At 35.8% G+C, this 12,317-nt stretch overlaps 2 protein-coding genes across 2 annotated transcripts in view; both read left to right on the top strand.

Annotated features, from left to right (window-relative positions):
- LOC136028546 (uncharacterized oxidoreductase YjmC-like) overlaps window positions 1-12,317 on the top strand; it is a 584,142-nt gene that overhangs the window by 463,585 nt on the left and 108,240 nt on the right. The window lies entirely within an intron of this gene.
- LOC136028332 (uncharacterized) overlaps window positions 1-12,317 on the top strand; it is a 60,297-nt gene that overhangs the window by 6,390 nt on the left and 41,590 nt on the right. The window contains exons 2-5 of the mRNA XM_065706113.1: window positions 1,462-1,602; window positions 3,789-3,884; window positions 7,806-7,946; window positions 10,133-10,228. Coding sequence (XP_065562185.1) covers window positions 3,836-3,884; window positions 7,806-7,946; window positions 10,133-10,228 — 286 coding nt within the window. The 5' untranslated portion in view covers window positions 1,462-1,602; window positions 3,789-3,835. The remainder of the gene's footprint in view (window positions 1-1,461; window positions 1,603-3,788; window positions 3,885-7,805; window positions 7,947-10,132; window positions 10,229-12,317) is intronic.

The raw sequence follows: 12,317 nt of genomic DNA, 5'->3' as shown, positions 1-12,317 counted from the left end.
ACTTTCACAGCAGAAAGGGTGCTTTGATCCAAGATAGCGTGGATGTGCAGCAGGCCAGCAAGGCATGATCCAAGATAGCGTGGATGTGCAGCAGCCCAGCAAGGCAAGCTCCCAAATGAATTTTAAGCTTCAGAAAAGCAAACATGCATCGGATTTTAATGAAATATTGACGTAATCAGGTACTAAACTTCATATCTACTTTCACGCACTGAAACATACACTGGAGAGGGTTAAAAGAGCGACATTATACTGGATTTACTAGAGACAGTGGCATAAGAAGGGTGAAAGGACATAATAAAGCTCAAACAAATCCTTATTTAATTTCTTTTCTTTTATCTTTCTCTTATAGATGTCTTTTCTTCATTAGAATATTTGAGTCTAAGGAAAGTGTGCAATTTATGCTTACTTAGACTTAGACTTAGGTCTTCCCATGCCTGAGGGTGCATAAGGTAGCAACAGTGGTTCGCCACGGCGACCTGTCCTGAGCCCTCGACCAAAGCTCCTCCATCGAAGACCTTGCCAGCTTCGCCTCCTTCTCCAACATCCTACCAATGGTCATTTTGGGTCTCTCTGACTTGCGGAGGCCAGGGGGTATCCAACACCATATGTTGTGAGGTAGCCTTCCATCACCCATTTGCACCATGTGCCCCCAATACATCCATCGTCGCTTTCTAATGGCATCAAGGATAGGGGAATGATTTGTCATGGTATAAATCTCATCATTTCTTATTCTCTCAGCCCGATGTATATTCAGCATAGATCTTAGGCAGTTATTATCGAATGCCCGTAGTCGTTTTCCTAGTTGCGCAGTGATACTCCAGATTCCAACAGCATTTGCCACACGCCCAAGTTTATTTATATCGTGTTGTACAGCCTCTGATTCGTGAGCGAAGAGTGCAATATCGTCCGCAAAAACACCATCATGAAGGGCTCTTAGTTGGTTTAATGCTCAATTTATGCTTATTTAAGTAATTTGTCTGTATGAATTTTTTGTGCAATGTCGCACACTTTTCTTTTCTCATTCCCCTTAATAGACTCCCCTGTAGATTTCCTCTTTTGAAAGTCATCAAGAACATTTGAGTCAAGATCAGTGGCTGTCAGTGCAACATATTTCCTAATGATGGGTGGGGCCACACGAAACAATTTTCCGAAAAACTGTGAAAGGATACCAAATCAATACTAGGAGACTGATCGTGTTTCCACGCGGTGTTCATTTTTTGAACTGATGTGTTATTGAAACACTTTCCCTATTAACAAAAAATCAACTTCCCTTTTTCAATTGCTGAATCGAAATTCTACCAATTCAATGTCTGTCATAGCCAAGTCATGAAATTAAAGATTTTGAAAAGAGTAGTGCACAACTGTTATAGATTGATAATAATTTCTTAACATCCATTTTGGAAGTTTCACAAAATTTTTCTCTGCCATTAATTATTTGTTGTTTTTTCTACCTTTTTACAGGAGACAAACAAGTGATAACCAAGCTAAATAATCATGTGCAGAGCAATGGCTTACCTAAACCGGAATATGTGTGTGTCAAAGACAGTCCTGAAATAAAGTGTATAGTGACATGCAAAATTGGTGAAGATGTTTCTGCTTCAGGTATTTTTTATTAACTTATTTTTAAAAGAAGTACGAATATTACCTTGTCGTGCCCCAGAAAACAGAGCATTTATTATGTTTCAATAATTTAGGAGGAAAATGATTCTAAAGTTTTCCAGGTCTGATCCTATCGAACCAAGGGTCCTAACAGATCGAGATAGGGCTCATTGAAAGTGGTGTCAAGCTCTCTTCTACAATTATCGGGAAAGGTTTATCTCTTGGCGAAGAAAGATCATAGATGTGTTACATTTTTTTTTCTTTTTTTTAGAAAACGTAAAGCACTTGGGCTGCCAGAGTGGTACAAGATTGGTTCTGGCATTAGCCCTATTAAGAACGTATTGTCAGTTTTCTAAAATCTCCGGGAAGAGCTCGGTACCAGTAGTACTTTTACCGGCTTAACAGAGTACTTTGACTAGTATAGCCTACTTGAGTGTACTTTTAATGAGGACACCTAACAGGTCGTCTTTGAATGAATTATTTTACCTCCCCCTCCCCCGCTATTTTCCCCTTACGTAGAGAATTAACATGATTGATGTACCAGGAACTCTCCACAAAATAACAATTCGGTGGAGGGCTGGCCCTTTTGGATGGCCCATAAGCTATCACCCTCCTAACTCCCTGGAGTTCCTGGGGATTCTCAAAGAAGAACAGAGTTAGGTGAGTTGTGTGGACTATTTTTATTTTTAGGATAGGGTGCTTCACTGCGCAATATTAATGACCCTGAATCTGGAATGTTCAACGGATATTTTTTTGACAACTTTCATTAATTGTTTATTTCTGAATTTTTAATCTAAAATTGTTGGCCTTGGGGCCAAAATTGTTGTTCTACACTAAAAAACGGCAAAAAATACCAGTCTACTTTGACACATTCTTTTACTTAAACAGGTGAGAAGAACCTTTAGAATGCTTTCTGATGAACATACTAAATTATATGGGTGTAAATATGGATTGAATTATCTGTGTGTGAATTTTCCACGGGAGAAATTTTTCTGGGGGAGTTTTTCAGGGGGGAGGTGCATGCCTGGCACCACCTACAAGATAATAACGTCCTGATAGTTTAAGTTCAGTAATAAAGCAAAATTCTATTGAATTTTATTTCCTTCTATTGAAAATATTTCTTTCCATCCACCCCAAATTTTATATTAGCAACATGATTTTGAAAAAATTCGATAAAGTATAGGTGGTGTTTATTTAATATTGATATTTTGCCCGATAAAGGGTAGCCACACTTTCATTTTTAGAAAAAAATTTCTTTATTTCGATTCCAGTATTTAGTTTGATTCCTGCTTATTTTAGGTTTTCATTTCCTCCACATAAAAATAATATTTTTTTCAGTTGTGGTGTGATTAATCATTGTAGTTTCTGCCAATTTAGGTTTCATTTATTCATTCATAGCAGTTTCTGTTTGTCTTTGGCTTATCTTGTTATACAAATTCAGTTCTACTTGCTTTAGGCTTTCATTTCACTGTTTCCTTTTTTTTCAAATAATTATCTGAAAATTTTAGTCATAAATACCATTTTACTAGGATAATGCCCTAATTGAGAATTATTTGGAATAAACCTATAGACATTATCATCACTCTGATCACCTGAATACCCAGGTTTCCGATTAGCATGCTTAGGTGTCACCAGAAAAAAGAAAATGAGTTTTATAAGGCATTTCTCGAGTTAGAGAACAGCACTTTGTCAAAGTCACTGATACTCACAATAAGTCGTTAGAATAGGCCTAAATAATCAATGACATTTATCTGAATTTGTTAACCATTTACATTTGTAAAAATTCAAAGATAAATAATTTGTTGTATCTCAAAGATAACTGCCCCTACTAACGAAATCTACACTACCTGAAACTGTTTTCTGACATATTCTTTTTAGCATATGTCCGATTTTTTCATCCTTTTTCATCCTTTCTACTGATTTTTCATCCATATTCTTCCATCACCTCTTAACACAATCTACATAACATTATATGGAGTTCTTTTTCATTTAATAATGAATCCTTGATTCTTTTATATCTTTAATAGTATATACTGTTTGTCTGAATTTCTTTTCAGTCAATCCAAAGCAATTGGATTTCATTTTCAGTGCTCTTAACATTTTTAATTAAGAATTAAGTTCTTTATATTTATTTTTTTTAATATATTTGTTTTGGTTTTGTTGTTTTTGCATGTTTGATATACTTTTAGGTTGTGCAAGTCGTAAGAAAGATGCAAAAAGGATTGCTGCAGCAGCAATGCTGGATAAGCTGAAGGACTCTCCACTTCTTTTCGCTTCTAGTACTGGTAGGTGAAGAGAATTTAAAATGCATTTTGAAATTAAATATCAGGTCAAATTTCAGCTTACACAACACTAATTAAAAACTGAAGTTACTGTGTCTGCGAGTGAGAAACGAAGAAGAGGAGACCTTTTGCCCATGATAAGTAATTTCTATCGTTTCAAAGATGAAAGTCTCATAGTGATGTAGCAAAGAGCGAACTCAAGCCCAATGGAATTGGACCTTGCTGCTATTTTATATTTTGAATTTAATTACTTGAAATTGCCTTAAATTCAATATGTTAAAAGTTCTCCCCGACGAAGAGTCTAACCACGGTCTTCCGCGTGATTATATTAAGAGACGATCATTACAAGAACATACCTTACCAAGCTAGCTGCCTGATTTTTTCATCATAACATATCACAAAAATAGATATCATAATAGATAATTTCAATATATTTAGCTGTTTATATGTTATAACTGTTATAGGTAGATACCTGTATATTTATCTTATCTTCCCTTTTTAAACAAGCATTAATTACTTGTTTATACATATATTTATCTATGTATATATTTATAAATGGTTTTCAATATTGGCTTGCAATTTTTTTTTTTATAATTGGCATCCTTGGATTTTTTTTTGGCCTGAAAGAAGATTTTGATCAGTCAGAATTTTAAAGAATTGAGAGATTAATTTCCCCTGAGTTTGTTTTACTATTCCAATCGAAAAGGGGCCATAAGCTTTTTCCTGTGTGTATATGTCTACAAGTAATGTGGTAACAGTACATTTGTGTTCACGTCTATGTCAAAGGGTGAAAAAACTTAATGTTTCATGCATGGAAAAGTTTTCAAAGTAAAGTGCAAAGACACTTACAGTTAGAAAAAAAGGACCACAAGAATCAGAACGTGTCAAAATTGAAGGTAAGAAGACATGTGGCAGCGACAATCAGAGCAACTCAAAAACGAAAGTGAAAAAAAAGTTTTGTGTGGCTAGAAAATATAAGAAAGTGAGAATCAGAACTTGTCTAAAACGAAAGTGACGATTAAAAACAGTCGCAGTTAGAATACTTGTGACAGCGAGAAACAGAACGAGTCGAAAATGAAAGTGAAGAATAAATAATTGTGTGGATAGTAGACATGCAACAGTCAGCATCAGAACGTGTCAAAAATGAAGAAGAAAGAGTGAAGAAGAAAGAAATATTAGGTTGAAAGACCAACATCGTTGCAATCTTTGACACCAACAAGTTGTCAAGCACAAACCTAAAAAGATGCCGTAAACTAAATATGTGAATATTATGAGTCATTGGGACCTTTCGACAATACATTTATTCATTGTGGTGTCCTCTATTTTCCAAAGGAAAGAGGTGCAAACAAAGGTAATGTACTGGGAGATTGCTGGTGACATGGTCAAATTGCACCTCCCTAAATTCCAAATGAATTGGCTTGCCTTTTTTAAGAAGTCACTTACTCTCAAAAGAGCTCCACAAACTTAAATTCATGCCTCGCTCTAGCTTAATTTAACGAAAGTAATGGTCATACCATAAACAGTCTAAAGGTGTTTAGCTTTCAAACAGCTGCACAAATTTACCACAAAGTCAATCTAGCGTCACATCTAATACAAACCACTAAAAGTGATTTTGAACCACCTTTACATGGCCAAATGTACTTTTTAGACCTCGGTAAAACTGTTGAAGAGCGTCTCGCAGATCCTTTACATTATGGGATCTCCAGCTGGAATGCTGGAATTACATTTATATCTCCAGTTGGAATGTCAGACTAGAGAGTGAGTTAGTTACTGCCGACACCTTATGCAAGTCGTTCAAATCTAACATGATTTGAATTAGAGAAGTATTGTATCGCTTCTCGTTCGGAACATACCAAAATCAATCGCTGCAGCCTGTAACGCCTGACTTGCTTCAGATTGGTGGAAGATTTCGCATTTCGGTGGAAGATTGTTCAACAATTGTAGGAGACAGAATGGTCGACGACTTTGCATTATGTTGGAAGACTTCAACAATGTCTTGTCGATACAGATATTCCTATTGAAAGTATTTCCATTCAATAGATAAAATACATACAGAAATTATTATGGCAAATATCTACACGGGTGCTATACGACTTCTCAACGAATAGGTTTGAAATTAAAACCAATCGTTGGCAGAAAATTAATGCAACCTTCGTCATTCATTGACTCAACACGCTACTTCACTGAATGTCTTGAAGATGACTTGGATATTGTTCGTCACTCTAAACCCCCAAATTCATTTATGACTACGACTTGTAATCCTGATTGGCCCGAAATTTAATAAGCAAAAAGTGTTAAATCTGAAGATTATGACTTTATCATAGAACAGCCCTCTTAAGATTTTCTTGATCTCGTTGCTCGAATTGTAAAATTGAAATTTGAGGGAACAATCGATGATGTCGATAAAAGACGCATATTTGTAAAGGTTGCAGCATAAGTGCATACGCATATGACCCACGTGTCACTTTCACAGCAAAAAGGGTGCTTTGATCCAAGATAGCGTGGATGTGCAGCAGGCCAGCAAGGCATGATCCAAGATAGCGTGGATGTGCAGCAGCCCAGCAAGGCAAGCTCCCAAATGAATTTTAAGCTTCAGAAAAGCAAACATGCATCGGATTTTAATGAAATATTGACGTAATCAGGTACTAAACTTCATATCTACTTTCACGCACTGAAACATACACTGGAGAGGGTTAAAAGAGCGACATTATACTGGATTTACTAGAGACAGTGGCATAAGAAGGGTGAAAGGACATAATAAAGCTCAAACAAATCCTTATTTAATTTCTTTTCTTTTATCTTTCTCTTATAGATGTCTTTTCTTCATTAGAATATTTGAGTCTAAGGAAAGTGTGCAATTTATGCTTACTTAGACTTAGACTTAGGTCTTCCCATGCCTGAGGGTGCATAAGGTAGCAACAGTGGTTCGCCACGGCGACCTGTCCTGAGCCCTCGACCAAAGCTCCTCCATCGAAGACCTTGCCAGCTTCGCCTCCTTCTCCAACATCCTACCAATGGTCATTTTGGGTCTCTCTGACTTGCGGAGGCCAGGGGGTATCCAACACCATATGTTGTGAGGTAGCCTTCCATCACCCATTTGCACCATGTGCCCCCAATACATCCATCGTCGCTTTCTAATGGCATCAAGGATAGGGGAATGATTTGTCATGGTATAAATCTCATCATTTCTTATTCTCTCAGCCCGATGTATATTCAGCATAGATCTTAGGCAGTTATTATCGAATGCCCGTAGTCGTTTTCCTAGTTGCGCAGTGATACTCCAGATTCCAACAGCATTTGCCACACGCCCAAGTTTATTTATATCGTGTTGTACAGCCTCTGATTCGTGAGCGAAGAGTGCAATATCGTCCGCAAAAACACCATCATGAAGGGCTCTTAGTTGGTTTAATGCTCAATTTATGCTTATTTAAGTAATTTGTCTGTATGAATTTTTTGTGCAATGTCGCACACTTTTCTTTTCTCATTCCCCTTAATAGACTCCCCTGTATATTTCGTCTTTTGAAAGTCATCAAGAACATTTGAGTCAAGATCAGTGGCTGTCAGTGCAACATATTTCCTAATGATGGGTGGGGCCACACGAAACAATTTTCCGAAAAACTGTGAAAGGATACCAAATCAATACTAGGAGACTGATCGTGTTTCCACGCGGTGTTCATTTTTTGAACTGATGTGTTATTGAAACACTTTCCCTATTAACAAAAAATCAACTTCCCTTTTTCAATTGCTGAATCGAAATTCTACCAATTCAATGTCTGTCATAGCCAAGTCATGAAATTAAAGATTTTGAAAAGAGTAGTGCACAACTGTTATAGATTGAAAATAATTTCTTAACATCCATTTTGGAAGTTTCACAAAATTTTTCTCTGCCATTAATTATTTGTTGTTTTTTCTACCTTTTTACAGGAGACAAACAAGTGATAACCAAGCTAAATAATCATGTGCTGAGCAATGGCTTACCTAAACCGGAATATGTGTGTGTCAAAGACAGTCCTGAAATAAAGTGTATAGTGACATGCAAAATTGGTGAAGATCTTTCTGCTTCAGGTATTTTTTATTAACTTATTTTTAAAAGAAGTACGAATATTACCTTGTCGTGCCCCAGAAAACAGAGCATTTATTATGTTTCAATAATTTAGGAGGAAAATGATTCTAAAGTTTTCCAGGTTTGATCCTATCGAACCAAGGGTCCTAACAGATCGAGATAGGGCTCATTAAAAGTGGTGTCAAGCTCTCTTCTACAATTATTGGGAATGGTTTATTTCTTGGCAAAGAAAGATCATAGATGTGTTACATTTTTTTTTCTTTTTTTTAGAAAACGTAAAGCACTTGGGCTGCCAGAGTGGTACAAGATTGGTTCTGGCATTAGCCCTATTAAGAACGTATTGTCAGTTTTCTAAAATCTCCGGGAAGAGCTCGGTACCAGTAGTACTTTTACCGGCTTAACAGAGTACTTTGACTAGTATAGCCTACTTGAGTGTACTTTTAATGAGGACACCTAACAGGTCGTCTTTGAATGAATTATTTTACCTCCCCCTCCCCCGCTATTTTCCCCTTACGTAGAGAATTAACATGATTGATGTACCAGGAACTCTCCACAAAATAACAATTCGGTGGAGGGCTGGCCCTTTTGGATGGCCCATAAGCTATCACCCTCCTAACTCCCTGGAGTTCCTGGGGATTCTCAAAGAAGAACAGAGTTAGGTGAGTTGTGTGGACTATTTTTATTTTTAGGATAGGGTGCTTCACCGCGCGATATTAATGACCCTGAATCTGGAATGTTCAACGGATATTTTTTTGACAACTTTCATTAATTGTTTATTTCTGAATTTTAATCAAAAATTGTTGGCCTTGGGGCCAAACTTATTCTACACTAAAAAACGGCAGAAAATACCAGTCTACTTTGACACATTCTTTTACTTAAACAGGTAAGAAGAACCTTTAGAATGCTTTCTGATGAACATACTAATTATATGGGTGGAAATATGGATTGAATTATCTGTGTGTGAATTTCCCACGGGAAAAATTTTTCTGGGGAGTTTTTCAGGGGGGAGGTGTATGCCTGGCACCACCTACAAGATAATAACGTCCTGATAGTTTAAGTTCAGTAATAAAGCAAAATTCTATTGAATTTTATTTCCTTCTATTGAAAATATTTCTTTCCATCCACCCCAAATTTCATATTAGCAACATGATTTTGAAAAAATTCGATAAAGTATAGGTGGTTTTTATTCAATATTGATATTTTGCCCGATAAAGGGTAGCCAGCCACACTTTCATTTTTGGTAAATTTTTTTCTTTATTTTGATTCCAGTATTTAGTTTGATTCCTGCTTATTCTAGGTTTTTATTTCCTCCATATAAAAATAACATTTTTTTCAGTTGTGGTGTGATTAATTATTTTTGTTTCTGCCAATTTAGGTTTCATTTGTTCATTCATAGCAGTTTCTGTTTGTCTTTGACTTATCTTGTTATACAAATTCAGTTCTACTTGCTTTAGGCTTTCATTTCACTGTTTCCTTTTTTTTCAAATAATTATCTGAAAATTTTAGTCATAAATACCATTTTACTAGGATAATGCCCTAATTGAGAATTATTTGGAATAAACCTATAGACATCATCATCACTCTGATCACCTGAATACCCAGGTTTCCGATTAGCATGCTTAGGTGTCACCAGAAAAAAGAGAATGAGTTTTATAAGGCATTTCTCGAGTTAGAGAACAGCACTTTGTCAAAGTCACTGATACTCACAATAAGTCGTTAGAATAGGCCTAAATAATCAATGACATTTATCTGAATTTGTTAACCATTTACATTTGTAAAAATTCAAAGATAAATAATTTGTTGTATCTCAAAGATAACTGCCCCTACTAACGAAATCTACACTACCTGAAACTGTTTTCTGACATATTCTTTTTAGCATATGTCCGATTTTTTCATCCTTTTTCATCCTTTCTACTGATTTTTCATCCATATTCTTCCATCACCTCTTAACACAATCTACATAACATTATATGGAGTTCTTTTTCATTTAATAATGAATCCTTGATTCTTCTATATCTTTAATAGTATATACTGTTTGTCTGAATTTCTTTTCAGTCAATCCAAAGCAATTGGATTTCATTTTCAGTGCTCTTAACATTTTTAATTAAGAATTAAGTTCTTTATATTTATTTTTTTTTAATATATTTGTTTTTGCTTTGTTGTTTTTGCATGTTTGATATACTTTTAGGTTGTGCAAGTCGTAAGAAAGATGCAAAAAGGATTGCTGCAGCAGCAATGCTGGATAAGCTGAAGGACTCTCCACTTCTTTTCGCTTCTAGTACTGGTAGGTGAAGAGAATTTAAAATGCATTTTGAAATTAAATATCAGGTCAAATTTCAGCTTACACAACACTAATTAAAAACTGAAGTTACTGTGTCTGCGAGTGAGAAACGAAGAAGAGGAGACCTTTTGCCCATGATAAGTAATTTCTATCGTTTCAAAGATGAAAGTCTCATAGTGATGTAGCAAAGAGCGAACTCAAGCCCAATGGAATTGGACCTTGCTGCTATTTTATATTTTGAATTTAATTACTTGAAATTGCCTTAAATTCAATATGTTAAAAGTTCTCCCCGACGAAGAGTCTAACCACGGTCTTCCGCGTGATTATATTAAGAGACGATCATTACAAGAACATACCTTACCAAGCTAGCTGCCTGATTTTTTCATCATAACATATCACAAAAATAGATATCATAATAGATAATTTCTATATATTTAGCTGTTTATATGTTATAACTGTTATAGGTAGATACCTGTATATTTATCTTATCTTCCCTTTTTAAACAAGCATTAATTACTTGTTTATACATATATTTATCTATGTATATATTTATAAATGGTTTTCAATATTGGCTTGCAATTTTTTTTTTATAATTGGCATCCTTGGATTTTTTTTTGGCCTGAAAGAAGATTTTGATCAGTCAGAATTTTAAAGAATTGAGAGATTAATTTCCCCTGAGTTTGTTTTACTATTCCAATCGAAAAGGGGCCATAAGCTTTTTCCTGTATGTATATGTCTACAAGTAATGTGGTAACAGTACATTTGTGTTCACGTCTATGTCAAAGGGTGAAAAAACTTAATGTTTCATGCATGGAAAAGTTTTCAAAGTAAAGTGCAAAGACACTTACAGTTAGAAAAAAAGGACCACAAGAATCAGAACGTGTCAAAATTGAAGTGAAGAACAATAATATTTGCGGTAAGAAGACATTTGGCAGCGACAATCAGAGCAACTCAAAAACGAGCAACTCAAACGCATTTCGGTGGAAGATTGTTCAACAATTGTAGGAGACAGAATGGTCGACGACTTTGCATTATGTTGGAAGACTTCAACAATGTCTTGTCGATACAGATATTCCTATTGAAAGTATTTCCATTCAATAGATAAAATACATACAGAAATTATTATGGCAAATATCTACACGGGTGCTATACGACTTCTCAACGAATAGGTTTGAAATTAAAACCAATCGTTGGCAGAAAATTAATGCAACCTTCGTCATTCATTGACTCAACACGCTACTTCACTGAATGTCTTGAAGATGACTTGGATATTGTTCGTCACTCTAAACCCCCAAATTCATTTATGACTACGACTTGTAATCCTGATTGGCCCGAAATTTAATAAGCAAAAAGTGTTAAATCTGAAGATTATGACTTTATCATAGAACAGCCCTCTTAAGATTTTCTTGATCTCGTTGCTCGAATTGTAAAATTGAAATTTGAGGGAACAATCGATGATGTCGATAAAAGACGCATATTTGTAAAGGTTGCAGCATAAGTGCATACGCATATGACCCACGTGTCACTTTCACAGCAAAAAGGGTGCTTTGATCCAAGATAGCGTGGATGTGCAGCAGGCCAGCAAGGCATGATCCAAGATAGCGTGGATGTGCAGCAGCCCAGCAAGGCAAGCTCCCAAATGAATTTTAAGCTTCAGAAAAGCAAACATGCATCGGATTTTAATGAAATATTGACGTAATCAGGTACTAAACTTCATATCTACTTTCACGCACTGAAACATACACTGGAGAGGGTTAAAAGAGCGACATTATACTGGATTTACTAGAGACAGTGGCATAAGAAGGGTGAAAGGACATAATAAAGCTCAAACAAATCCTTATTTAATTTCTTTTCTTTTATCTTTCTCTTATAGATGTCTTTTCTTCATTAGAATATTTGAGTCTAAGGAAAGTGTGCAATTTATGCTTACTTAGACTTAGACTTAGGTCTTCCCATGCCTGAGGGTGCATAAGGTAGCAACAGTGGTTCGCCACGAAGACCTGTCCTGAGCCCTCGACCAAAGCTCCTCCATCGAAGACCTCACCAGCTTCGCCTCCTTCTCCAACATCCTACCAATGGTCATTTTGGGTCT

Source organism: Artemia franciscana, chromosome 6, assembly GCF_032884065.1.
Source record: "Artemia franciscana chromosome 6, ASM3288406v1, whole genome shotgun sequence".
NCBI classification, from domain to species: domain Eukaryota; kingdom Metazoa; phylum Arthropoda; class Branchiopoda; order Anostraca; family Artemiidae; genus Artemia; species Artemia franciscana.
Note: the sequence above shows the minus strand (reverse complement) of the source record. Positions and strands in the feature narration are given on the sequence as shown.